General features: G+C 38.6%; 2 protein-coding genes and 1 long non-coding RNA gene across 4 annotated transcripts; 2 read left to right on the plus strand and 1 right to left on the minus strand.

Moving 5' to 3' along the window:
* Window positions 1-2840: 2840 nt before the first annotated feature.
* Window positions 2841-16302, plus strand: LOC111244531 (uncharacterized). The gene is made up of 3 exons (XM_022791757.2): window positions 2841-3475; window positions 9026-9566; window positions 10104-16302. Exons 1-3 carry the CDS (start codon window positions 3269-3271, stop codon window positions 10889-10891), a joined length of 1536 nt encoding a protein of 511 aa, XP_022647492.1. The 5' UTR covers window positions 2841-3268; the 3' UTR covers window positions 10892-16302.
* On the minus strand, window positions 13844-22163 carry LOC147757253 (uncharacterized). The gene is made up of 2 exons (XR_015320546.1): window positions 20214-22163; window positions 13844-19704 (listed from the first exon to the last, which is right to left on the minus strand). It is a non-coding gene; the product is annotated as an uncharacterized LOC147757253 (long non-coding RNA).
* A 190-nt stretch (window positions 22164-22353) lies between these two features.
* Window positions 22354-24929, plus strand: LOC111244533 (uncharacterized). Of its 2 annotated transcripts, none has more exons than XM_086979476.1 (3): window positions 22354-22783; window positions 24007-24250; window positions 24496-24929. In XM_086979476.1, the coding sequence occupies exons 2-3, from the start codon at window positions 24117-24119 to the stop codon at window positions 24671-24673; spliced, it is 312 nt and encodes a 103-aa protein (XP_086835602.1). In that variant the 5' UTR covers window positions 22354-22783; window positions 24007-24116; the 3' UTR covers window positions 24674-24929. The 2 variants fall into 2 exon arrangements, with proteins under 2 accessions (XP_086835602.1, XP_086835603.1); XM_086979477.1 differs by lacking the exon at window positions 22354-22783 and adding an exon at window positions 23231-23250.
* The last annotated feature ends 770 nt before the right edge of the window (window positions 24930-25699 follow it).

The raw sequence follows: 25699 nt of genomic DNA on the forward strand, positions 1-25699 counted from the left end.
GTTCATTATTCTTTGTTTGTGTCCTACTAGGAGTTTGCTAATAACTTTCGTAAACCACAATTAATCAACTTGGTTAAAGGCCTAGGAATGCCAAATCGAAAAGCCTTTCAATATAATGTAGAAAAATACCGGCTTATCTTAATTTCTTCTATCTCGAGTTACTTTGTAGATCGAAAAGTTATTAATTTGTAAAGTGCGCTGGTGAAATTGTGGAATTATCAAATGAAGTAGGTGTCGAAAACCCGTTCCTATGGAACGTACTAACTCGATAGCGACAAGGAACTCATTGTACTTAATGAGCTTGCAAGTCACATCCTTGAAGGGCCATAGCTGAACTATCACATAGGAATAAATACAACGACATACTAGTCAGTCCGTCTAACCGATCCTTTCTTTATGTCGCCAGCTAGTAAAAACAGGTCGAACTAGGTTTATAGTTTCAATGAATTAGGCCTTCGATTGAAGCCGTCGTGAAAAAAAGGTTGCTTTCGGTTGGGAGAAATTTGCCTGCAGCTGACGCTTAACTGGTAAAGAAATAACGTTTTATGATAATTATCTAAAAGTATTCAATATTCCATAAAATTCAAGAGCACCCTAGAATTACTCCGAGAGGTGCAATTCTCTACTAAATATTTACATACGATGCAGAGCTTTACATAAGTTTCCTTAACGGCGTAATATTTTTCTATGGCAATAGTACCCGGTGGATGCGTTTATAAAAGGCGTGTGAAAAAATGCGCGCTTCCACTTTTAAAGAAAATATTTTATTCCTCAAGTCGTATGGGCCCCTACGGACATGTATTTCAAGACAGTGAATAGACAGGTGTATTATGTAATTGTTTGCTCAGAGTTTGGCATCATCTGTGTCTATTACTAGCCCAAACTGCTACTGCCTCGACCGTCTCCACGGCAGGATCACCGTGCCACTTCTTGACAATCAGGTAATTTTTGCTCGTATATCCTCTAGCGATATTGTTTATCGTAGCAATAACGTATATACAAATTGTAAACTAGACTATGGATTAATTAGCGGTCGCTCTATTACCGTTCGCATGAACTTAGAGATACTAAACGATAACGCCGTATAAGTAAATGGCGATTTTGTCGTGCGGGTCTGACCAGAAGAAGGATCAACAGTAAAATAGCTTACTTGATAGAGCTTCATTCATGTTCATCTACGTAGAATAGCAACTATAACGGTGCTGCTTAAGTTTTTTAGTTACTTTGATTACAAAAGTTATACGTGTACCACACTATTTATAATACGTGTAGACCTTAGGGGTCTCGTGATAGGGGCTAAACTGAACATCTATTGCGCTGCGTACACTACAACAGCTGTAAATGAAACGTATTCTAACTAATATTGAATATTAAGCAAAAGCTTTCCATCAATTACTGACCACTCACTATTATTTATATGGCTGTGTACCATTAATATGTCATTCATATTGAGCAATAAACACATGTGCCCAATCGTTAGGTGCACACCTTTTTTTTTGCAAATGAACAACCGTAAACCTACCTTTTCCAAAACTGTCTACATTTGCCCCCTACTCTGCCCCAGCCGCATAAAAAGGTACTTACCAAGCTGAGCGCTGCTGAATTTTGGCGCTCGATCTGAGAGCTTGACACTTCTGGTTTGTACAACACAAGCTCCTTATAATCACAACCATTTAAGAAGGGAACGTAGATACAATCAAGCATTTTCTAATTAAAGCAGCTCAAGCATTGATTTATTAAAATGCTATGCAATTGAATATATCATCACAGCTGTTTATGTTCCTTAATAATGAATTTCGCTCGACGTACATTGAATAAAGGAACAAAAAAAAATTTTTTTAAATATCATGAAGTACGGAAATGTTCTCATTGAGATTTTCGTTTTTCATAGCTCGATATTAATTTTGTACACTAAGGTCACCAAAAAATTTTTTTATGATGTAGTTTATAAGCTGTTCAACTTACACGAAAGCAGTATACGAAAACCAAGTTGAACTTATTATTCCGCTTTTAAATCTCTTATTCAAACCCAGCCGCATAAAGAAAAAACTTTCCATGAAACAGTATCCATCAGTTCGTACAATATGGTATCACTGTGATATAGTACAGGTAAACTGAATAGGCGACCTGTTCCACTACCAATCCTTATGATAACGTGGTGTTACCACGTTACATCATGTTACTCACTGGACAATTTCGTAAAAATTTTTTGCCGTTCGGTGAAAAAACATCCGATTTCTGATAATGTATTTTTGCGTCTATTTGAAAAACCATGTTTTTACTTCTTTTTTTTTTGTTGGCGTGTTTGAGCAGGACTATTTGAGAATTAATATTCCTTTACTTTTTAGTCTTATCAAAGAACAGTCGCGGCAATCACAGCTCAATCACTTTTAGAGATATCACTCGTAAACATATGTGCTCAATTACTGATGATTTCAAGAGACCTTTAATTAACATGTAATTGCAAAAACACCGTTGCAAGGTTTTTTAATGATATATACAAACAGATACATCTTGCAGTCGTAGAACAATTGGCGTAATCATGTTCTTCTACGCTCTGTTTTTTTTTTTGATCATGTTTTACGCTCTGATTTTGAAAGAATGAATGAGATCTATTTCTATGTTTACTAGTTTTTTCATATTCTACTTTTATGTTAATTTACCTAATACTACTGACCTCCCGTAACACTCAGCTTTATAATTAGTGTAGCTATCATGAGCGGTTCCGTGGGCAATCCATTAACCGCCACAAAATTCAAACTGTATCCAAAGAATGCGTTCATCGTTTCGTGGGTGACGACTAAACATAGCTCGCTTGACTTTGGAGTAGTAGCAGCAGTACTCAGGGGCCACGAAGAGCTCAATGTAACAGAGAGGTTGCGATGTTTTGGTTGTTGCGCGAGCGACTGCTGCGTCGGCAGCCATCTTATGTTTTCTGGGAATGCGCCGCTGCTTTGTAGTTCGGCTGCTGGTTGTTGGAGGATGAAACATTGCTGCGTCCCCTCCGTTGCCGCCTGGCCTTGAGCCGCGCGCCGTGCTGGGCCCTCTGAGGGCTAGTGCCAGTGTAGAAGTGAATCGTTCAGTCGTGCCGAGAGGTGTTCAGTGTCCGTTAGTGCTCGACAAACCGCCCCTTGCCATAGTACCAATACCCCCGACGACAAAGATCCCCGAAAACCCCGGTGGCCGCAAAGCGTGAGGTGGTAGTGAAAGCTGCAACGCTACGCGAGCCAGCCGAGCACCACTGGTGTACCTCAACCGAATTAACAAAATGAGTGAAGAACGTAAGAACTTTGAGGAGCTGACGACTTCCCGAGGAATCGAGGATATCGGCAGCGCTAGTTGGTATATGGCCGGTTCCGAGCAGGCGGAACAGAGTCTAGCCGATATGGGTTATCCGTCGACAACTGCGGGACGACATCACGACTTCCCTATCCATCACACCACCACGCTCCCTCCCTGGACACAGCCTACTCCGGTTAGTAATCGTAGCAATAACAGAGTAGGACAATAACCATAGATTTTCTACTACACGTCGCCCACTATACGTCACTGCTGTAACATTATCCAACTAGCCAACAGTATCGCCATCACAAGTAACCAATGCCAATCATAATGTCAGTTCAACCAACATTAGCCTGCTGACTGCATTCAGCGAATAAAAGTTAACTCTCGGTCTGTGCAGTGTACTGTCTATTCCCTTTGGGGAATGAAAAACTATCGGATTCTTACCAAGTATATGTCCATAGTACCCAATTTCACGTATATACATAGAGAACGAAGTGTACGCACGTGAGACCATTGTGTGAAGTGTTTGTGATTTAATTATACGAATCATTAAACTGTACCGAATACGCTGAAGTGTCGGAAGTTAAAGATGAGTCCGTCGTAAGGGATATCAATCGCTTTTTATCGTTCCCATGATCTCTGTTAACGTTTTGGAGTGCATTTTTCTACCCCTTATGATGGAAGTTTATCAGCTCATTATAGCGGAGATTCCCTAATCACAGGGAGCTCATGTGCATCTATGGAGCCAAGATATGTGTTGCGCTTTCTGCCGTTTCTTCTCCCTCGTGTATTTTACGTATTTGTGCGTCAATATACCACGATTAGGTTATGTGATTAATATGCAAAAAGGCTATACCACTCAGAAAAGCTAAACCGCTCTCAATTTAAGCGGGAAATCGGTTTGCCTGTTATATCTACTTTAAATTTGTAATCTTATTTATCACCGTAACTCATTCGATAAGTCGTTTTACTCAGTGCGTTTATTTGACTTTCTTATTATTACTATCCTAATTTTGGATAAGTCGGTGATTATGCAGTTTCATCTACTCTGTCGTCACGACGCTTCGTGCTGCGGCTTCTGAGTCGTCCCTTCTTCCATTTCGGTCTGGCTTTGATGGTTCGATTGCTCTTTTCTTGAGATTGCTCTTCACCACCCCGATGCCAATGGCAGTGATTGTGGTAGTGTTGAAGTTGCCGTTGGAGCAACTGCTACCGACCGTGGTCGTCGTCGTTGATGGGTGGCCGGCCCATCGTTGTCGTATTCAGACGTCGTGGCGCCCGCTCTGCCTCCTCCTCCTCGCCCCTCAAACGTGGTCGCTCTTACGAGGGGGGACATCCAGGAACACCATATCAACAGCATTTGATCCGACCAGTCTATCACTGTCGCATCCGATTGGGCCGTCGGACCAGCGCGGATTAGCAACCAGATTGCCATGGGGTTGGCGATGGTGACCGCTACCGGAGGACGGGGTAGGACAAGAAGCGCGGGAGGGAAAATGGAGCATTGTGTTCTGTGAGACCAGTGGTACCCAGTATGACGGGGAAGACAAAATAGGTTAATTACAGAATCCAATTGTACCTGCAGTCGTCTTGTAATGCGTGTTGGTCGCAAAAATGCATCCAAAACCATACAAACAATCAGAATAATCTATGGGCTATAGTTGGACTGACCTTAAAGACTAACGGGACCTAATACTATTTAATAGGATGTAATTCATGATTCGGGCTTGAGTGGGGAGTTGTTTAACCTGTCGCCGTTTGGTGCTCTTATGTCTTCCTTTACGTCCTTTGACAGCATATTAAACAACGAAGCTGGCCCTATAGTGGAAAGATGTCGTTAACGACATGATTTTTGAGAGTCGACTTGCATGTCCTGGTTCACAGTTTAAATATAATTTGCTTTCGCTGGAGTGGAGAGTAGGCATTTATAAAGTTTAACTGCGTTGTCTGCCTTTTGAGACTTTATTTGCTGCGCTTTTCTAGACGGAAATAAATTTAAGTGAGACCTCGAATATTCACACGTTTTTGCTTCTTTTATGGTCACTCCATTAGTCCCTTTATCCTGCTTTCCCGATGACCTAAGATATAATTATTGGGTCATTGTTACACTATCTCGAATACGATTTCTTATTCCTCACTCTTTTAAAACAAGGTCATCATAATTAATAACGAAGTAGGATGAACTCATGATACACATCTTAGTACCTTAGCTGTCATACCTTAGTGGCGGCTCTGTAAGGTGTTTATTATCCTATGTTTGGCCCAGGAACTTTATTGAGATGCCAGTAATTAAGAGGGATTCGTTTTTGTATATCCAAAAACGGATACCCTACCACACTTTGGTTACCTGACATTTAAACTCTGCAATCATCTCGTGTTTAAGATCTCTAGCTTACCCTGCTTTCAGTTACCTATTTTACCCGATTACGTTTATGATCCCAACATTGCTATATACAGCGTCAGATTGAAGCCAGTCAGATCCTGCTTTTGTGCTCTCAAGTGCCTTAGTTTTAATCGGTTATAGGTGTCGATATTTGTGCACCGGCTCTCAATTCTCGAATGCCGAACTCACCCTGAGCGAATGTGCAGTGCCTTGTAGTTCTTCGTTTCTAGAGTGTATTGGACATCACCATGCGAGGCCATGAAGCTTCTCTTTATTAGGTTATTTCATTATATCAACAGTACATTTTAAACTCGTGCTCCAATAAAGCAGCTGATTCCTTCAGAAAGTGTACCTATGGTATAACTTTTTGTTAATATCAGCAACCATTATAGCAATTTATATAAAAGCAATCATCCATTTCTCCGTTGTTTTTGTAAACCTGTAACTCGGATAAAGGCGTTTGGCTTCGCCAGAAGGAAACGAATATTAGTTGACATTGGTACGCAACTGAATCATATGAATTCATTAATATTTATGCTACATTCTAAGAAACACGACGAATATGTTATGATTCAGACATAAGTTATTCTTTTTACGGTATTACCGAGTGTTTTTCGCGAGTCACACTTACCTACCAAATCGCTATTACTCTTTAATCTTAGACTTCGCTTTATGCTGGAGAGAGAAAGATAGTGAAAGGTTAACCCATCTGCTTCCTTCTTATGTGGGTTAAATATTATTAGTGTGTATAAAACATTTAGTCTCGCCCATCCATGGCAGCGTACTTCACTGACTATAATAGTTAGAAAAGCGAATCTAGCGTTTTGCTTTGCCGGCGAAGTTTTTTTACCACCATCCCACAGTTTACTGTTTGCTTAACAGAAAACTGAAATTTCTCGATCTTTTGTTTGAATTACTATTATTTGACGATGTCTGAATAGCCTGCACCGCATAAAGGGCTAGGTGCTAACTCTAATGGGACCTCCTGAACTGCCTAAGGAAGCCGTCTGGGGAGTGTCAGACAGAGAGTCATCAATCAACTGTGTTTATTTAGTTTTCTGCCTCTATTGAATTATGCTACTTGTATTGCAGTAGGTCATATGGCGGTTTAGGCAGGAAGAGTACCGCGATGAAAAAAATACTGGCAATTGATTAGGCTAATCTATCGATTCCACTAATTCACGACCATTTACCTGTATTTACTTCTGCTTAGAGTGCTTTTCGAACGTAGTTTTAATCTAACTTCTCGTGTGCTATGATTATTATTATTGTTGATACCTTGTTGTTTCGACACCAGCATTGTTTTTACAATTGTTCACCTTCACTTTCAAATCTAAAAAATACGATATTATATATATATATATATATATATATATATATATATGTAAAAGCTAGGTGATGTTTAACTTAGGCTACCTGACGTATCAAATAAAAATACTACTTAATACTCACTCATCTTTGTTAGAAAACTCTTCAAATAATCCATCAACAATTTTTAGGTTAGCTAGGAACAGCCACGCACGATCGTTCTGATTGACAAATGATTTTCTAACGACGCGTCGAAAATACGCCTCTGACAACAGAATTACAAAGTGTTTTTTAATCAAAATCAAAACATTACATATGATGTGAGTTGGCTTTTACCAGCTAAATGTTTCTGAGATAGTCAGTTTCGAGGCGATTCACCTAACTGAGGATTAAAATTACGTTGACAAAACTCTAGGATTCAGTATGGGCTGTTTAGGACAAGGCTTATTTATTTCCATCATGAATGTTACGGGAATGAGCTTAAAACCCTATTGACAGTGAATTGCTCTGGTGATTAGATCACTCTATTATTTAAATTAGTAGCAAGCGAAAATTTTTATCATTGCATATAATATTTATTGTGTTCTGTTATGTACATGGACAACATTTTCTAATTAAAATAATCGTTCTGCAGACGCATCTCTTTGTCGTAGCAAATTCAATATATTTCAAAAACCACGACACACTTGTTTAGAGAGATGGACCATATAGACTTGTATGTTAATCCAGAAATCAATCAAACATTTAATACGAGTAAAAATACACGGCGTATTGGCCTATTGATCAATAAACTCAAGACCTGTGAGTCGATCTACGATTTACAAGAATTCATATTAAAAAAATTGTTGTTTATGTGATAGTATCCTATATTTATCATTTGAACTGCAAACGTTGAGCAACGATCCTTAAAAAATCGCTCAAAAAACACAGGGTTGGTATTAGCGCATCAGACGATATTTTAGTTGAACTAACTATATTGGAAGAACTTATTGTCACTTTAGATTTAGTCAAACGTAATTATAATTTTAGATTAGATTTAAAAGGGATTGCACTGGTACGACTGCTTTGATCTCTCAGTATGAAAGAATGTCCTTTCACTTTATGCTATTCTCTTCTCATTGTCCTCATATGCAGGTAGGCAGCTCCGTGAAAGTAGGCTTCCCGCCGAGCTCCTTGAAAATTCAATCACCAGGATTTTTTGCAAATCGTATGGTGCATTAAACTAAACACTATGTTAGAAGAATTATTTTACAATAAATGTGTATTGAATATGTGTTTTAATTAGATATTTCGAATTGATGTAAAACTATGTCCAAATTAATTGAAAGGGCTTTATTAGAATTAATATTCGAATCGGTGGACTATTAAGGGGAATAGTTTGCCATCGTGCGGCTCATACAATATTTATAGTGGCAAAAATCGAAGAAATAAAGGAATACCATGAAATACCTGAAGCGGTGTAGTATATGAAGGCACCTTCATATATCTTGCTCATGCGCCAGGTTATTTTGCTGCCGCCATCTCTGGATATCGCCATCTGGTAAATAGGATTTTTATCAGCCCAGCATATAAGATCGTACTATATATTAACCTAACGATCCATTTCATATTGCGTTTATAAGGATTTTGCAGAATCAACTGCAATTTTGTGCCAATGTAATAAATTAAAGTAACAAGATAAAAGAAATTGTGACATAGGCGATGTGCGCAAAATGAAGGTGACTACATTTTAGGGTACGAGAGCAAGCACGAAATAAAATCACTTGCCCGACAAACGGAACTATCTGAGCACGTTTAATTTAGGCGCGTATCTTATATCACACGTATCTTGTGCACATTCAACATTCTCGCTCTAAGAGAACCCCATGAAATCTTTTAAATTTCTGGGTGTTTATATATTAGACAGGAAAATTAATCAAACTCGTCATTATATGCCCAACCTTGGCTTTCTATGTACATATGTATGAAATAATCAGTCAATAATTTACTATCACTTCATTTCTGACCATGTGTATCTTTGATGATTTGTTTGCATTGCATTAATTACAGTCTTATGTGGACGATGCATTTCCAACTCCGAACGGTTCTGGCAGCTGTTCAAAAGCGTACGTCAATCCCTACCTCGACGTCGTGGCGTCGGGTCATCCAGGCCAGGATCCGTACACTGATCCTGCATGGTCGTGTTACGCAGGTTCATCTGGAGGCTATCCCGGAAGCTACGGGGTACCACCGCCACCACCGCTTCAACCCCTACAACCGATCGAAGAGGCGACACCGCCTGGTGGCTATTCAAAACAGCCTCTTCCACCTTTAGCTACGCTACCACCGATGTCATCGTTCTGCAGAACGGACATGACTGCTGCTGGCTCGCCACCACCTCTGATCAGTTCGTTGAAGCCCGTGACTGGGGGCTTTCCACCAACGGGACTGCAGCCATCCTCAGCTACAGCTGTACCCGGAGTAGTTGGTCTACCTGGTGGTTTGGGCAGTGGATCAGCCACCCCCGTCGGGTACTCAGGCGGAGGTTCATTGTCATCTCCACCTCCTACAGTGTGGTCAAATCCGTCTGCTCAGACGCCGCCACTGATAGGTTTGTAACCCTAGATACTGGTAGATAATTGTTTCAGTACAGTTACTTTGATCGCTCAATAGCTTTATACCTTTAGTGACTAAATGCACTGATACTTTGTCTAGTAACGGTAGCATCGGATATATGCATGCTTGCGTTATAAAGCAAAGCGTAGGAATCTGTTTTTTTAGAAGTTTTTTTTTTATTTGAGGACGGGTACATGTGTTGAGCTAATCAAGGTTGTACTGGTTATTGTGGAGTTCCTTGTGATTGTCTTCGTTGAAGCACTAAAGAACCCTTATTTTCTACCTAAACATGCTTTCAAAATTAAAACGTTGTGATGGTATATTTGCGCATGTCTTCGAGGTGCCATATAGTCGCTTAAATATAAATTTTAGGCAAACTTAAGATATGAACAACTATCTGCTGCGGACAATTTCCGTTCTATATCTAGTCTATACCCTTACTTTGTTGACTATCGTTGTTTCTTGTTTAGTTCAGCACAATGGTTTTCTTAAACCTCTTTTTACCTCTTTTTGTTAATTTTCTTTATATCAGGAGCCACCGCAGCCCCACCAAGATCACTTAGTCTACTTGATGTCACACGACCAGAGGAACGCGGCTTTGAGGATTCTGGGGTTGGGGTTCCTCTTTCGGGTGAGTTTGCATCAACATCTTCAAGTCCAGTTACGGGTGTGGCTAAGATGTCACCTAGTGGTGAAGGTAAATCCGATATAAAGCGTATTGCTAAACTGCCTCTGCAAGTCTCGGCTGCCCTACCGTCAGGTCACGGAGTTAAGCGAGCGCGAAGTGCAGCGTCATCGAACTCCGGATGGCACTCAAGCAATTCCAATTCCGGCGACGGCGACGGAGACGGGTTCGCTGGCTCAGATATGGAAGACCTTGATCCGGAGACGAAAATGGAACGCGAAAAGGAGAAACGGCAGGCAAACAACGCCCGTGAACGTATCCGAGTTCGTGATATTAATGAAGCGTTTAAGGAACTAGGTCGAATGTGCATGCTACACCTGAAGACTGATAAGGCGCAGACGAAACTCAACATTCTACACCAGGCAGTCGACGTGATCACGCAATTGGAACAGCAGGTCCGCGAACGAAACCTCAACCCGAAGGCAGCCTGCTTGAAGAGGCGCGAGCAGGACAAAAGCGATGACCCTGCTTTGGCGGGTGCCTTCAGCCAGGCAGTAACTGGAACTGGTACCACCTATGGTGGAGGGGCAGGACAATTGAGCAATCAAATGACGCCTTCATCAACGGCCGCTTGGATGGATTACGGCCACAGGACTGCGGCCCTTGGGGCCCCGCCAGCGGAACAAACGACCTAACGTTATCTGGCGGACACCCTTAGTACTTAAGTATTATCATCCATAGTGATCTGTACTACTGTATCATACGAAGAACTGACGACAATATATATATATATATATATATATATATATATATATATATATATATATAAATAAATAATATGAAAATAAGTTAAATGACGATGACATTGACGAGATCTGAGTGAAGTGAAACGAGCGATGAACGACAGGATTGGTAGTGGAATGAATTATGAAGCAGAGAACTCGCGAGGAAACGATCGTGTATGGATGAGTGGAAAATAAAAAGAACGAAATAGAGCATGCTGCTAGTGGCGAATAGTGCATCGAGGAAATTTGTTTTAAAATACAAATTGCATTTAGACACAAATAGTTAATCAATATATTGGGCTGAAGGAAAGAAGCTCGATTGATCGAGAAAAATAGAAACGGTACACATCGCTCTAATCATGCTGTTCTCGATACTCAGTGAAAAACAAATGGCTGAATGGTTAATTGTAATTAACGGATATCTTGCGATGCACAAGAAGCAAACAAATCGCATTGGAGAATCCTTTATAACAAAGACGCATTTGAATCGAAGCAACAGTCTGATCTGATTTGTCAATGCTTTTTGGCACTTTCAGCTAAAAATGGCATTTAGAGATTGTTGAAGCAATGTGGGCGAGCTGGTTAATTGAAAGTCGGTAGAAAGCTAACAGTATACAAAATCGTTGAACAATTTCATGTGGATCCAGCAATCATGAGGCAATAATGGCGAACCTTTGTCGACTGGGCAAACTTCTTGCTCGTACAATATATCTCATAAGGTTCAATCAAAAAAAAAATTAGCAACGTGAGATCCTGCAAATTATTTGTGAAAAATGTCTTCAATTGCCATTAGGCTACTACAGCGCTGTGTTGTCGTCTGGAAAAAAAACTTGAAATTAACTTGTTCCCAAGATATTTCCCCACGTGCAACCATGGTGCTGTTGACACGCTTTGTCGTGTCTTATTTCGATGAGAAGTTTGTCCATTTCAGCATGAGGTAGTCGAACGATATGTGAAAAATTTATATTAGTCCATTTTTGACTCGAGAGGGCAGAATAACAAATTATTTATTGAGGGCTCTTAAAACAATAAATGAGCACTGCTTACGTAGTGGGGACAAAAACGAACTGGATGAGAGCGAACACACTAGAGGGTTTTATGGAGGCCATAGGCTCCTCCAGTGTACATTCTGTGTAGGTAATTACCAATCACGAACGCGATAAATGATCATATCGACTGCTGACTTATTGATGCTGACAATGACGACAGGTGATGAACGTGAAGAAAAATAATATCTTGTACAAATGAACAACAATTAATTCATACAAATGAAAAGTTAGAGGAAAGAAAACTGATGAAAAGATATAGGCCGCGTCCCTAAGCAACTAGGTACTTCAGGACACAGACAAAACAACGGAACCGCGGCACTAATGACATCAAAGCAAACGGCAAAGATGTCACAGCGGTAATAACACCTGCAACAACAATTGCAGTGACAAAACGTCTACAAAAGTTGATCCATCATACAGCAGAAGCAGCAAGGCATATATATTCCAGATGATGCGTACGATCCACACAATAAGATGTTTTCAATAAAGAAAAACACAACCCTCATACGCAGAGCTCCCATAACCATGCTCCATGGTTAGCGTACAAATGGTGCACTTATGGGAGGGAAGGGATAGGATAGAAATGTACGCCGTACAGCTAGCGCTCAGCAAAGACGTCGCTGTCGCCAGCGCTGCGCTTAGCTGTCCTAATGGATCAGGCAATTATACCAGTGCACATTATTATATCACTATTACCATCATCATTTTACGGGTATGATTATTCACCAGTAAGAATAAAAATTACTGGAAATAGTATATTTAACTACGTCGAATGATATAAAGTAAAGATGTGGGTATTACGATGAGTGTCAGTATCAGGAAAAGCCTGTAGAGCCAGAACTCTGGTTTATCAAATTATAAAAAAAGTTCTCAAAAATATTTTTTGAATCGCGCCGACGTACGTCTAGCGACCGTTGTTGAACACGGTTGAGGTCAATCCTATGCGATCGTATCGTATGGGACTACATGCCACTACATGTTTTCTGCAAGGAGTCACCTCATTGTTTCGATGAGGATGTTGTCGTTCGATAGTGATATATCCCTTTTGGGATCGTCGGGGAGCCGAGCATATCCCGACCTTGAGAAAAGCGGTCGCAGTCGTATCTGGCGGAATCAGAAAAATAAATTTCGAACTAACTTTCTAGAAATTTAGTTCTTCTGATAAACGATTGGAATAGAAGGCTAAGGAATGCTGCTTTCGGAATTACGGGGAAGATGATCAAAAAGCAAAAGTGGTAACAATAGTGGATAATGTGTCTTAGTCACTATGCGTTTCTTTGGCCAACAGCATGCAAATCATGAAGTTATGTTTCAAAGTAGCATTTGTGCAAAGAATATATATATATACATAAATCAATTAATTTATCAATGATAACATTATTATACATGTGGAAACGTGATCACAGCGCTTCTAGTGTGCTGTGCTTGTTCATGGATCCGTGCTGCTCGTGTCAAAATCATAATTTTTATTACAGTTATTCTTAAAATGATTTTTAAAGATTATTATGATTCATCGTATAATAATTATTATGATTCGTATTATTATGTTATAGTGCTGCTCTATGAGTGTAGTATTATTTACGCAGATTATTATGTTATACATATTGTAATAGCTAAATGTAGAAAATGGATCCAGTGGTTAGTTGGGCCAGTTTTTACGTCATTTGTACGATATATAATTTTCCGAGCGAAAAAAATACTTCTGTCTTCTTCTCTATGTATAAAACAATTGGACCAGCGAATAGAATTAGTTGATGACAATTTTGCGTCCCGCCTCGTTCTCCGCCTCGGTGCTCTTTGTATTTTTTGTATCTTTTTGCTTGTATAATATATTAATTTTTGCATGAACTTAGGACGCTGAGGTTTTATGTATTCCATTTCCAAACTCAATGCATCTGTTCCTTGATTTATCATCTGCAATCTCTAAGTTGTTTTTTTCGAGTTTTTTAGTTTGCCAATGGCATCAAATTGGCGGAGGCTTTTATCCCAGTTGTTACAGAAAGCCATAAAGAGAGAGAGAGAGAGAGAGAGAGAGAGCGTATGCTTCATACATGACCGACCAGATCGTGGGGACTGGCAGAATATACAATGATGTTGGTATTTAGGACCAGTGTTAATATACTATTAATACTATTGTTATCGTTTACAATTACGAATTAGGTTAAATGAATTAGCTTTCTTCCTCTATGTGACATGGATTAGTATCATGATGCGAACGCGACTGATCTCCATTTATTATTTTTAATATAACTAATAATAATAATGTGTGACTTTTTTAAAGATGAAATAGCAGCTGTAAATCTGATGGGGCACGGTTTTGTAACAATTTATTTTTCTGCAGACATGAGCCTACCATTAGCGTGCATTTGATTAAATTGAAGAATGCAGAATTGTATAAGAAAGCGAAAAGGATTCGGGTCCTGGAGACACTAATAGCTTACGTGAAAATGTTCCCTGATGCTGTGCTTAACTTTAGGTTTGGGGATTAATTTTCTTTGAGGGGCCAAAGAACATGTGTTTATTTCTTGTTGTTGCAGTTTTATGGATCTGAATTGTGATGTTGCAACCAGGTATTTAGAAAGAGATTCATCTAAATATGGTGATACATAGGGCATCTAGAGAAAGGAACCAACACTAAGAAAATAATGACAGTTTTTCTTTCAAGACCCAATTATTAGACAGTAACAAGTCAATCCTGATCTACCGACAAAATACCAACTACAGTGGTTATAGCAATCTATGGAATGGCTCCGTACCAATGCATAATTTAATTTTATGTTCTTAAATTGGACTATATGATTGTGTGTCTTTGAGTGTGCGTGTGTGTGCTTGACTCGAAAACAGTGGGCAATAATAGTTGGAGTCATCGTTCTTTACTTCACATGCCCTTCTCCAGACACTGCTCCAATTGTGATTTTGGGATGGGAGGCAAGTTCTCAGTCTTCCTATATGCTGAGCGCAGGCACAGCAAACATATCTTGTAACTCTTCCAGGTATACTGCCACAAAGCAGCCCAAAATCTAGTAGAATATAAAACCAATCCCCCAACGAAACATAACGGTGACATAACGTATGGCTTTCTCTAAGACCTTGTGCTCTTTTCTCTATCGCTCGGAGACTGTACGTGAGGGTACCTAAGCACATAGCATTTGAAAACCTAAAACATTTGGTGTTACAATCGCCATGCTTGCACCCATAAATATCACCAACTTGTTTTTGGTCTTGAAATCAATGGTGTAGTTAATTGAATCTTTACCATTTTTCCACACTACGCGCATAAACCTGTTGTAGAAACACAAGTACGCCAATGAGGTAGCGAACCTCGAGAGGTATTATTATACATTAGATGCTATCACTTGGATGGTAACAAGAGTAGGTCTGTGGGGCTTCATTATTTTGTATTCACGTGCATTCCTTTGGTGGTCGTTCATACACGTCTTTAGCTTGTGCAGTGTTTTCTTTTTTATGATATTAACCTGTATATTATACTGAAAAAAGACGACGATGATCGATGCAATGTAATGTCGAAAAACATCAACAATATTGTAATAATACGGAACAAAGCATAAAACAATTCAACAATAAAAAGGTTTCATCTATATCACCAATGATAATACAGCAGTCCTGTTGACACAACAAACAGCCAACAATTGAACAATACGGTAAGAACTGGTTTTCTGTCGTTCTGCAGCGCCATTATCAACTATACGAGAGAGGGAGGGGGAGGGGGGGTAAAGGAAAGCAAAATGAAAAACACTCTGAAATGCTGAGAAGGGTAGTGACCAAACATGGGCGCGTTCGAATCATCACAGCGTGAAGCTGCATGAGCACCAAGTGTCAAAAAGTGACAAAAGCAGTAAAAGAAACGACGTCAACGGTGACAACAAGGTATATGAAACAATTTTTGAGAACGAAGCAGTCCAGGAAAGTGCGTGCATTGCAGAGGACGATGTACTGTAGCACGGAAGAGCTGAAAATCGATGCGATATAGTTAATAGTAAAAATAGTAACAATATTGTCGGGAGGCGATGAGACGCGTTGAGCCTGTTCAATCATTCTTCATATTTCTGCATGAACCTACTTATCAAATGGGACGCGGTTTCTAGGTAAAGATGAGGAAGAAAAAAGAAATAAGTCGGTTGAATCACTTAATAAGATACTAGAATAGATAGAAACTCTGTATTATATTGCAAGAAAAAAGAAACAACTGAGATTTTGATGATGCGCTCAATAAAGAAGCACCCTGTAAACTTTTCTCTATAAAAAAAATAATCTCCTTGATGTTTTCATTTGGTGCAGCACTACTGTGAATATGTCAGCGTTTACCTACTGTTGAAATGATAGCTCCAGTAGCACCTCATTAGTGTGTGATTAAGATCCCTGTTTTTTGTTAAGTCCCAACAGGTGCAACACCCTGTATACGTAGGTCGAGGCAACACCTGGACAGGCGATCCACAGGGATAAGCAAGACACACATCTTTTACAAGAGTTTACCTTCTTTTGTTTTTTTTATTAGTGCTAATCTAAGTGCAGCAGTATTTACCGTGTTCATTTTATCAAACATAGATGCAAGACCTTTTAGATCAGGAGGCTATAATACCAGAGCTAAGAATAAATTAACGTGCTTGTTAAGTCTTGTGACATGCGGGTTTTTGAACGCATGAGCAATTAAAAATATTATGAGGAGAGGTGAAACTGGCGCTTTTTAAGATAGTCTCTAGTGTCAAGCTCGTGCCTCTGTGTTTTGAAATATTATAACAATTCCAATGTAGTTTATTGAAATGTGTATCGATGATAAACAGGTGCCAGGTCACAGTCTCCTAGGCAATGGAAATCGATGACACTGCTTGAGCATAGCTAATGGACGGATGGCACCAAAGTGGGACACCAATAGAAGCATTCTGATGCCTTCAATCATGTTAGCTAAAATCTCCAACAGCGGTAACAAGGTAACGGAATCAATTTGTCCAAAATTTCGTTTTCTTTAATATCCCGAAAAAGATGAATCTTACAAAACTGTGTCCAATTTGAAAGTTGTTGTTTTGTAAAGGCTATCTATTGACGATATCTAGGTTTAAGGCAAGCCTTTACATCAAATGACTTTAATGCGCAATGTTCGAATGCTGTTGTATGTCTACCCAAAGCCTGTGTTGTATACAAGGATCTTGGTGAGTAGGCGATTTAGGATAAAGAAACATCATTACATAAGCTTGATATTTTTGCGAAGCGCTGATTGAATTATAAGATTACAATCAAAAGGCATTTTTGTCGGAGCAGCCGTTTTCAATAAATGTAGGTCAAACACTAAAAATAATCTGTGATCGCGTGTTGCGTAAGGGTTCCGCAGGAAGATCTGTCATATAAATGGTAAACAGGTAAAAGGTATCAATCTTTCTTTACAAAACGATGAAGAATGTAAACAAGGAACCACGAGCACGATTGTGTGTTTTGCTGTCAAGGTCCTCGTCTCAACCGAGGACATCTTGAGCTCCTGCTCGATTTTATTTTTACATCAGTCATTAACTAAAGTTTGCCACTCGTTATAGCGTGCATCTTATATCAGCTGCTAATATATGGCAATGGCAAAAAATAGTGACTAAATTACGCGCGCTTCTTCGTGCTGGGTTTTGTAGGTTGTAACCCAAACCTATTCAAAGTATTACAGGTAGGTCTATGACATCTTTTATCTCAAGTTTGTGGTATACAAAAGCACGATGAAATAAAGTACATTAATCTCTAGCGCATTCATGGCTATGCTGTCTTCGGCAAAAATATGGAGATAGAACGAAGCTTTTGCAATGTTCCTGAACCTTTCCTGAACATTGTAGTGCAATTGGACAAGGTCTCAGTTCACCAGAAACGGTATTTTTGCCCTCGTTGTTGTAGAACATCATTGACCGATTTGTCATTGAGTTAGTTCTGGGTGTATAGAATTACTTATAAGGGCAGAAATATGATCAGAAAGTATTTACGTTGTTATTATAGCCTTGATAAAAAGATTTGTTAACATAATCATAGAACGAGTTTTCGATTGGGATATAATTGTATAAGGTCGGGTATATGCAACAAATTTGTGTACTTTAACTGACCTCAAGTAATAGTAACAAGCCTGTCCTCCTTAAAATTAGTGAAGCAGTAGCCGTAAAGGCCTACATAAGATGTACACTATTCTTGAATCTAGTTAAAGGTTACGAATGTTGGTAAGATTCGCCTGGCTAACAGACATTCGCGTTATTAGTACGCACGGTAGCTTAGACGACAATTAGTAGAGTTCAGAGGCTGCAGGTTTGATCCACGCTACCAACATAAGCTACATCATGCGTGTGATTAAAAAACCAGAGGGCTACTTGCCACGAGTCGAACATCTGTTCAGAAGCACTTTTCGTTAATTAATATTATTCAGTATAAGTAAGAAATAAAAAACATAGTAGACATGACTGTGCTGTCGAAAAAACAATCTATTGAAGACATATTTCGAGATTTTCGTTAATTTGTCATCAAACATTTCACTTTTACCGCTTGCAAAACTTAGGCTACTCAATCTATCGTATTACAAATAATTGATTATTTTAGAGCCATTGGTAAAGGACGAAGAAATCGAGCTTAATCTAACGTAAAGATAGTGGTCGATTTGACAAGAGAGCAACAAAAACTGCATTGTTTATTAGATCTCTAACATGTAATTGCGTTTTCTACTGGGTTGAATTTGCTCGTTGACTCGTATCAATAACAACAGAATTTGGTCCATGCAACTGTGTATATGTTTCGCCTGTTATAAGGTCATTTAACAAATCCATTTGTAAGATACTTCCCATAAGCAGATTTGCACATATATTGAAAGACAGGTAAGTCTTATCTTCAGTAAATCTGTAAATCTGCAACGATTGATAGAAGCTGTCGATAAGAAGGATTTTATGTACCTTTTGCGTCTGCAATGCCATCTGTGGTCTATTTATAACGTATGATTGATCAAAAAACCAGACGCGTATATAATCAAGAATTCAACGACGATACATGTTACTTATCATATTTGAAAAAAGTGTAAGTTATGTGTAATTTTGTGCGAGACGTATCGAAAAAAGAAATCTCATGCAAAACATACCGCAGAGCATTTCCGATGACATGTCAAAACAGACTCAATATCGAATTATTCTATCAGATCCCGATAACTTGGGGCTACGTGAGATTACTGCCGGTAATGAAAGAGAAATATATACATATATTCTTAAAAGAACTAACTTATTAAATTGAATCTGGGCGAGCTATCTCTCACTATTCTAATGAATAATTAAAAGAAACAAAGATAAAGAGCTACGATTATACAATATGATCTTGAAATACTAGCGATATGATAGCAATAGTATAGTAACTTTAATTTATTGAATATGTTATGTACGTAAAAGCATACGTTAGACGTTTTGTCAATTTAAGAGCACTTAATCTGCCGACTTATCTGTATGTGTAACCATCTCAAGCCTCATTTCTTCGAGCCTGCCCTTGATGTAGTTCAAGACCCTTTTATGTGCTTCTTGTTTGAGTATTCTCTCTGTGACCACAAGCTCACTTCAATCTTTCGGCCCCGCCGTGATGATTTTCTAAATATGGAGTTATGCCATAGAATTGACCCTCGAAACGACGAACTATTTTGTTCCAATCGCTATATTCATGAGACATCTGTGAAAAGCATTAGGCTTTACGTAATCATAAGTTTTTAAACGGCAATTTTAATGCTTATTTATTTTTGTTGAGAAACTCGTGCCAACATAGTTCACCCGACAAAGCACTAAGTTGAAAAAACTTCTTTGTTGCTTCAACGCACTCTTGTGTGATAGAGAAAATGATAGTAAAAGCAACAGGAATAACCATAAAAGTGGTATCTCCAAATATGGCTGGACAAACGCTTTCATGGTGACGTATACCAGCACGCTCTTAATTTCTACAGGTATCCACAGTTAAACAAAGCAGAAAACACAAACACCAATAAATACTGAAACTGGTTGTCTTCGACTAAATACGTTTCTTAACAATTTTTTTGCTTTAGTTTACTTTAATGCCCATTCAAGGCAAATCATGTGAGGATCTCATGCGATAAGCACAACGAATTTCTTTTGCCTACTTTTGATTAAAAATCAAGCACATAAAAAGCATGTTTTATTTCAAATAGTTATTCATAGTATACATACATTGAATTGTATGATGATGATGATAGGTTGTTAGCTAGCAGTAAGAATGTTTATCGGCTAGATTCTGTGAAACGAATGGATGTATCTGACCTTAACTATCGATGGTGGATCCCGTTATGGAAAGGGGACAAACGCCGTCAAAAAAACATTGTGAACAATGTCACAATGATTACACAAAACTTACGTTTTGGCTAATGCAAACCCTTCCGTTTCAGCGTATACACTGTGCTAAAACGTACCACTGATAAATAACACAATTTTATTTATTACAATTTCAGCATAGAGTTAAAATTTAAATTGTTAACCTATTTACGAAACGTTATTAAGCCGTAACAAAACAACACTCAGTTTCCTATTCATAGCATAAATTCGGGACCTCTCGCAGATCCGCTAGTTCAACCAGTTTTCAAATTGAACTAAATTGTGGAACGTATAGATGGACATGAACGGCAAAAGGCAGTATAGAAAAGCTGAGATCGGCTACACGCTTAAACAACTACAATGAACCAAACAAGCACGAAACAAACACAGTGTTACAGTTGCAACACTATACGTGTCGAGAAGGAAACGCGTTTTTCAAAGAGGCTATGGATAGCAAAGAGAGTTGTACAATATTCTTTAAGAAAAAGTGTCCTCAAGAACGTTGATATACCTTTTTAGGCAAAAAGCTCAGGCTTAATAACAATACAGTGACTTCAATTGACCTTTACAAACGAACATTATTACTTGTATGCCGTACCGTTTAATAAAAATACCACCTAATAAGATTTTTGCAGATCTAATTAGTTGGGTAATGCGTTCGTTAAGATTATGTATTTGCACTTAGTTTTTCGTTACAATGGTAAAAGAAAGCGTAATCATATTAATAATGTAATCATAATAAACATGATCGATTTCATACTTTTACGCAGAGGCTTGACTGTGCTAATGAAATGCTTTTTCATTTGAAAAAACATCTCGCTTTCGTAGTACTATTTCATGTACGATGCCGTCCATAGTACACTGCAGCATTTCATATAAATGTTGACCTACGATTCCGTAACTGTTCTTGATTCTTTGATAATTTTCGGTTTAAAATAAAATATATGGAAAAACACATCTTTATTAGGTAAGACTGATCTAATTTACTGCCGATTTAAACTGCATAATAAGAAGCTTGATAAATAAAAGGGGAACAATTTAAGTATCTCAATTACTTTATCATACTATGTACTTTGATAAAGAGACAACAACTATTTTCAATGGAATGGGACCTAAATAAAATCAGGTAAGGTTCTTCACAATGTAGCAATCTATTGTAACTATGTGCAATCAGCTCTAGATAGATAAAATGCATACTATATTGCTACAGATGGAGCGGCTGTGTAACACTTGAGAAATATATGGACAAGGTTGATCCACATCGTTTTAGTAATGCTGAAACGTTGATGGAGGCATTTACTAGATTGTCTTTTGCACGACAATTAGTTTGACTTGATTACCTTACATTTGTTCCTTTTCAGCCTTAAACCTTGCTGGCTACATCAGTGCATCAGGCAAATTCGTCGTTACTTCCTATCATGAATATGGTCGCCTTATAGACCCTGTATCTGTACATAAAATATAACGTTACTAAATCAAGCTATAGAATGATTTAATTTCCTTACTGTGAATTCCTCCATGATAACTAATGAATCATGTATTATTCAACTTATAACTGTAGTTAGGTACATACCTATAGCTTATACCCCCTACAAAACCTTTTAATTTCCCTAACACCGTAAGCTGTAAATGCACCTTGCGACGCTCGATTCACCTATCTCTTATAGCGTAGGTTAGTGTTTGATTACAATGAATAACCAACAGCGAACGCCTATCGACACTAAAACACGTAAATGAAATCTGATCAAACTTCGCTTCCCACCGTTAATAATCTCGCTTAGAGTTGTTCCTTCTATATAGGTGCAAACTGGCCGTAACTTCGTCTGTATTCTCATGTATGGTAGTGTAGCAATGAATACGGACACGGCACGCGTACCCGTCTTCATTGCTTTGTGTTTATCTACCTAGATGCCCCTCGTGATCGGAACGAATGAGCATTGGTCGTTTATCCGATCTAGTGTCAGTTACTTCAATTCGGTGTTTATTCGTTGCGCCGCTAAGGAACACTTCTAGTTGACACCATACATATACCCACCCACACACAAAATTCGATCCCTCTGCCTGGATCATCTTGTGTTTCTAATCAGGGTGATCGTATTGCTACTATTGTGACAAATGATGACCGTTACATTATACTGCCAATACAGTGATAGGTAAACATTGCACGAAAATAAGAGCGCCGAGCAAAGACCATGTGCCGTTGATACACGATTGTGAAACACCAGAAGAAGTCGAGAAATCAGTTCAGAGCTGCTGGACTTTCGGTTGTTCTGTAGAGAACGACTCAGCCGTTAATGCTGGGAGCCAACAGAAGGTATCAGCGGCGCGGCGGTACGTGAACACCTTTCTCTATGTTTGTCATAGACAACGAGCCAGATTCCCTGTCACCGACAACATCTCTTGCTACGAGCATAGGTCCACTTCTCATGGTGAGTATCGTAGAGGCTAGTGCTTATCAACTTTTTAAACGTAATCATACTGTCACGTTTTTACACTTTTAGGAAGTAATCCAAGTCGCAGCTATAGGTGGAAACCAGTGCGTTAGTGATTTCCTTTGACCAGCTACTGTTTACGTAACTATCAGAAAAACGCAGATTTTCAGCAAATTAATCGAAGAAAATACATGTACGGATTTATAATTTTTTTTTCTTGGCCTTCCTGAGTGGTCTAATGACATTGAAAACACCTAGTCATTGCAAACATATTATTACTGCTATATACAAATTTGCGCCAGCGAACGATCCAGTGTAAAACGCGGTTGTCCTCATATTGACTGGATGTTTGTAGATTATTAAAAAGCAGAAGATTTCTTCGTAGATTCTGTGTTACTTGCGTGTGGGATTAAGCTACAGCTAGACGTCGTAGAAGATCGGTTAACAGCGATGAACAAACAAAGGTTAATTTTCCAAATGATCATTTGAAATTAATTGAATATCAAGCACAACAGGTTCATTGGAACGCATTGTGCAACTATTTCCCTGATATAAATACGCTCGACTTGAATAACAGACAACACCCGTCAGTATTTGATCGTCGTATGCTGTTAGATAATGGCGAGCGTTGAGACCGCGCGTAATAGTGTAGGAGAAAGAAGTTCGTGCAATCGTTCCTTTCTTTACAAGGCCAAAATGGCTTGGTGTGTAAAGATGACTAGACAAACCTAGTAGAAATACTGATACATTACACTTAACTGCCTATTCGAAGCATTGAAGATAAAAATCGTAAGCCAATCAGGTTAACCAAATAAATTTTCGTGACTATTACCGTTGTTACCGTATTGGAATACCGTATTGGACAAAGAGCGGTAATTCGACAAAATCCTCTGCTGTGCTTTCATAGTCTGCATTTGTTAGGCCATAACCAATAGTTATTTTTTGGTGATTATCTCACTCATGCGAATAAAGGTTACAGTATGAAAACGAACAAATTTGATTAATTTTTCTAACTAAACTTTTTTTCACCAAAGCTTATTACTGCAGATAAGCTTGGAATATGCTTCCGTGTGTACAACTGCCCCGTAACACTCTAGGAACAGTATAAATGAGACCGTGTTAATTTCGTGCGGTGTCAAAAGGCTTAAAAGTAGTACATTGCTTATAAAGTTCTAGTAGATACTAGATCCACTTTGTACATTTTGGGTTTTTTCTTTCAGGCTATTTATAAACTACTTCAGTCAATGGCTCAACGCTATTTCCGTGCGGCAACATGTGTTCCGGTTTTTCACCCACTTTGCCCCGGCTACAGTTGTTCTGTTAGGGCATCATGAATGCCACTGCGGCTCGACTACCACGGACGCGGGCACTTCTGCTGATCATCACGTCTATTGTAGGCATGGCTACTGTCGTCGCCCTAAAACTCTGCCACGAAAAGTACCAACTCTACAGAGAATATGCAAGGTACGTGGTAATATATTTTCCAAAATATGCTGCTTTACTACCATCACGCCATATGCGTTTGTATATGGAGAAATTTGCGCATGTACATGCTATAAAAAAGAAATTAACTCCCATTACAGATGACAGGGTTGTTGGCTTGCACTTGTAGCAAAAAGATTACAACCAGTACTCAGTAATATTTTGAGATAAAATATCTATATATAGGTCAAAAAATTATGTAACAAGAAAAATTTTTTGAATTACAGCCTGGAACGTTTAGGTCGGGATGTACAGTTTCTTGAACAAAGTGTCGACGACCTCGGTGCCAATATCGTTCAACTAGAAACGCGTCGCGAAAAAGTGCTTCGGCAACTGAATTTGACAACTGCTAAAAGTGATACGCAAGGTCGACAAGGCCAACAGGCAAGTGAACGGATCAGTTGACGTTTCATCTAGAGATTTTGGCGCTGTATTGTACAACTACGTAATTAAGCATAGTTTGTACTATGTAGTTGTTCTTGACGAGAGCGATGACATGAAGCGTATCTGACCACTTAACAGAAAGCGACATTTTATATGTGCTAAAAGTATTTACAGACTACACAAAGCAATTGAAAGCATGGGAGATGTTTTTCAAAATTTATTTAACATTTCCATCTTCGATAGTCTAATAGAAGAATGTACATCATTTCATGAAAAACCCGTGTATTATCATTTTTTACAGTATACCGATATTTTATAACTATGAACTGTATATCAGAACGTAGAGTACGTCTTTACCAATGTTTGTAAGTGAAATATCTCCAGGCGAGCTAACCGACTATACGCAGTAATACAACAGTAATGTAGTTCGGAAGTTTTTGTGACAAAATCGTTAGATAAATTGGCCTCGATATTGATGATAACAAAAAACGAAGTTTATTGATATAGATGACTTGGAACGGTAAACGAGTATCGCGAAAAACAAAATCCTGAAGATAAGTCTGTAAAAGTGCCTTGGTTAACAAAAAAATTAACTGTAAAGGCAGTATTCACTTTAATTAACAATATTAATGAGTTTGCTTCCATAAATTATGTTTTAGATTCATATAAGTGTGCCAATATGGCTAATTCCTAGATAGTACACTGTCCTCAAATCCGTAACAGAGAACACAACGGTTAATTCGGGAGATACCACCAAGTATGTACACGAGCGGCTAGACGTCTTCATAGATTAAATCTAAAAATTTCGAGGCCAACAAGATGATATTTTGGCTTGATCTTGTTTGTCATTAACAAGTCGTGCACGCACTGAAAATGGATTTTTTCATACAATGCCTAACAAAGATGCGTTCGAAATATTTCGGGCCCAAAACACCACACACAAAATGCCATTGGTTTGCCTTATCTTAGAACAAACATTTGGCTGCATAGATTACCAAATTTTATTCAGGAAAAAATTTTATACAGACATATGAAAGTGTGTATTTA

The sequence above is a fragment of the Varroa destructor genome, unplaced genomic scaffold (genome assembly GCF_002443255.2).
Source record: "Varroa destructor unplaced genomic scaffold, Vdes_3.0 BEIS01000002.1, whole genome shotgun sequence".
Classification (NCBI taxonomy): Eukaryota; Metazoa; Arthropoda; class Arachnida; order Mesostigmata; family Varroidae; genus Varroa; species Varroa destructor.

Bases quoted from the DNA above. Each gene is read 5' to 3' on its own strand.
- LOC111244531 (XM_022791757.2), top strand. From the start codon at position 3,269: ATGAGTGAAGAACGTAAGAACTTTGAGGAGCTGACGACTTCCCGAGGA. The intron at 3,476-9,025 runs GTTAGTAATCGT...CATTAATTACAG, and splicing joins CCTGGACACAGCCTACTCCG to TCTTATGTGGACGATGCATT. The intron at 9,567-10,103 runs GTTTGTAACCCT...TCTTTATATCAG, and splicing joins TCAGACGCCGCCACTGATAG to GAGCCACCGCAGCCCCACCA.
- LOC111244533 (XM_086979476.1), top strand. From the start codon at position 24,117: ATGAATGCCACTGCGGCTCGACTACCACGGACGCGGGCACTTCTGCTG. The intron at 24,251-24,495 runs GTACGTGGTAAT...TTTGAATTACAG, and splicing joins CTCTACAGAGAATATGCAAG to CCTGGAACGTTTAGGTCGGG.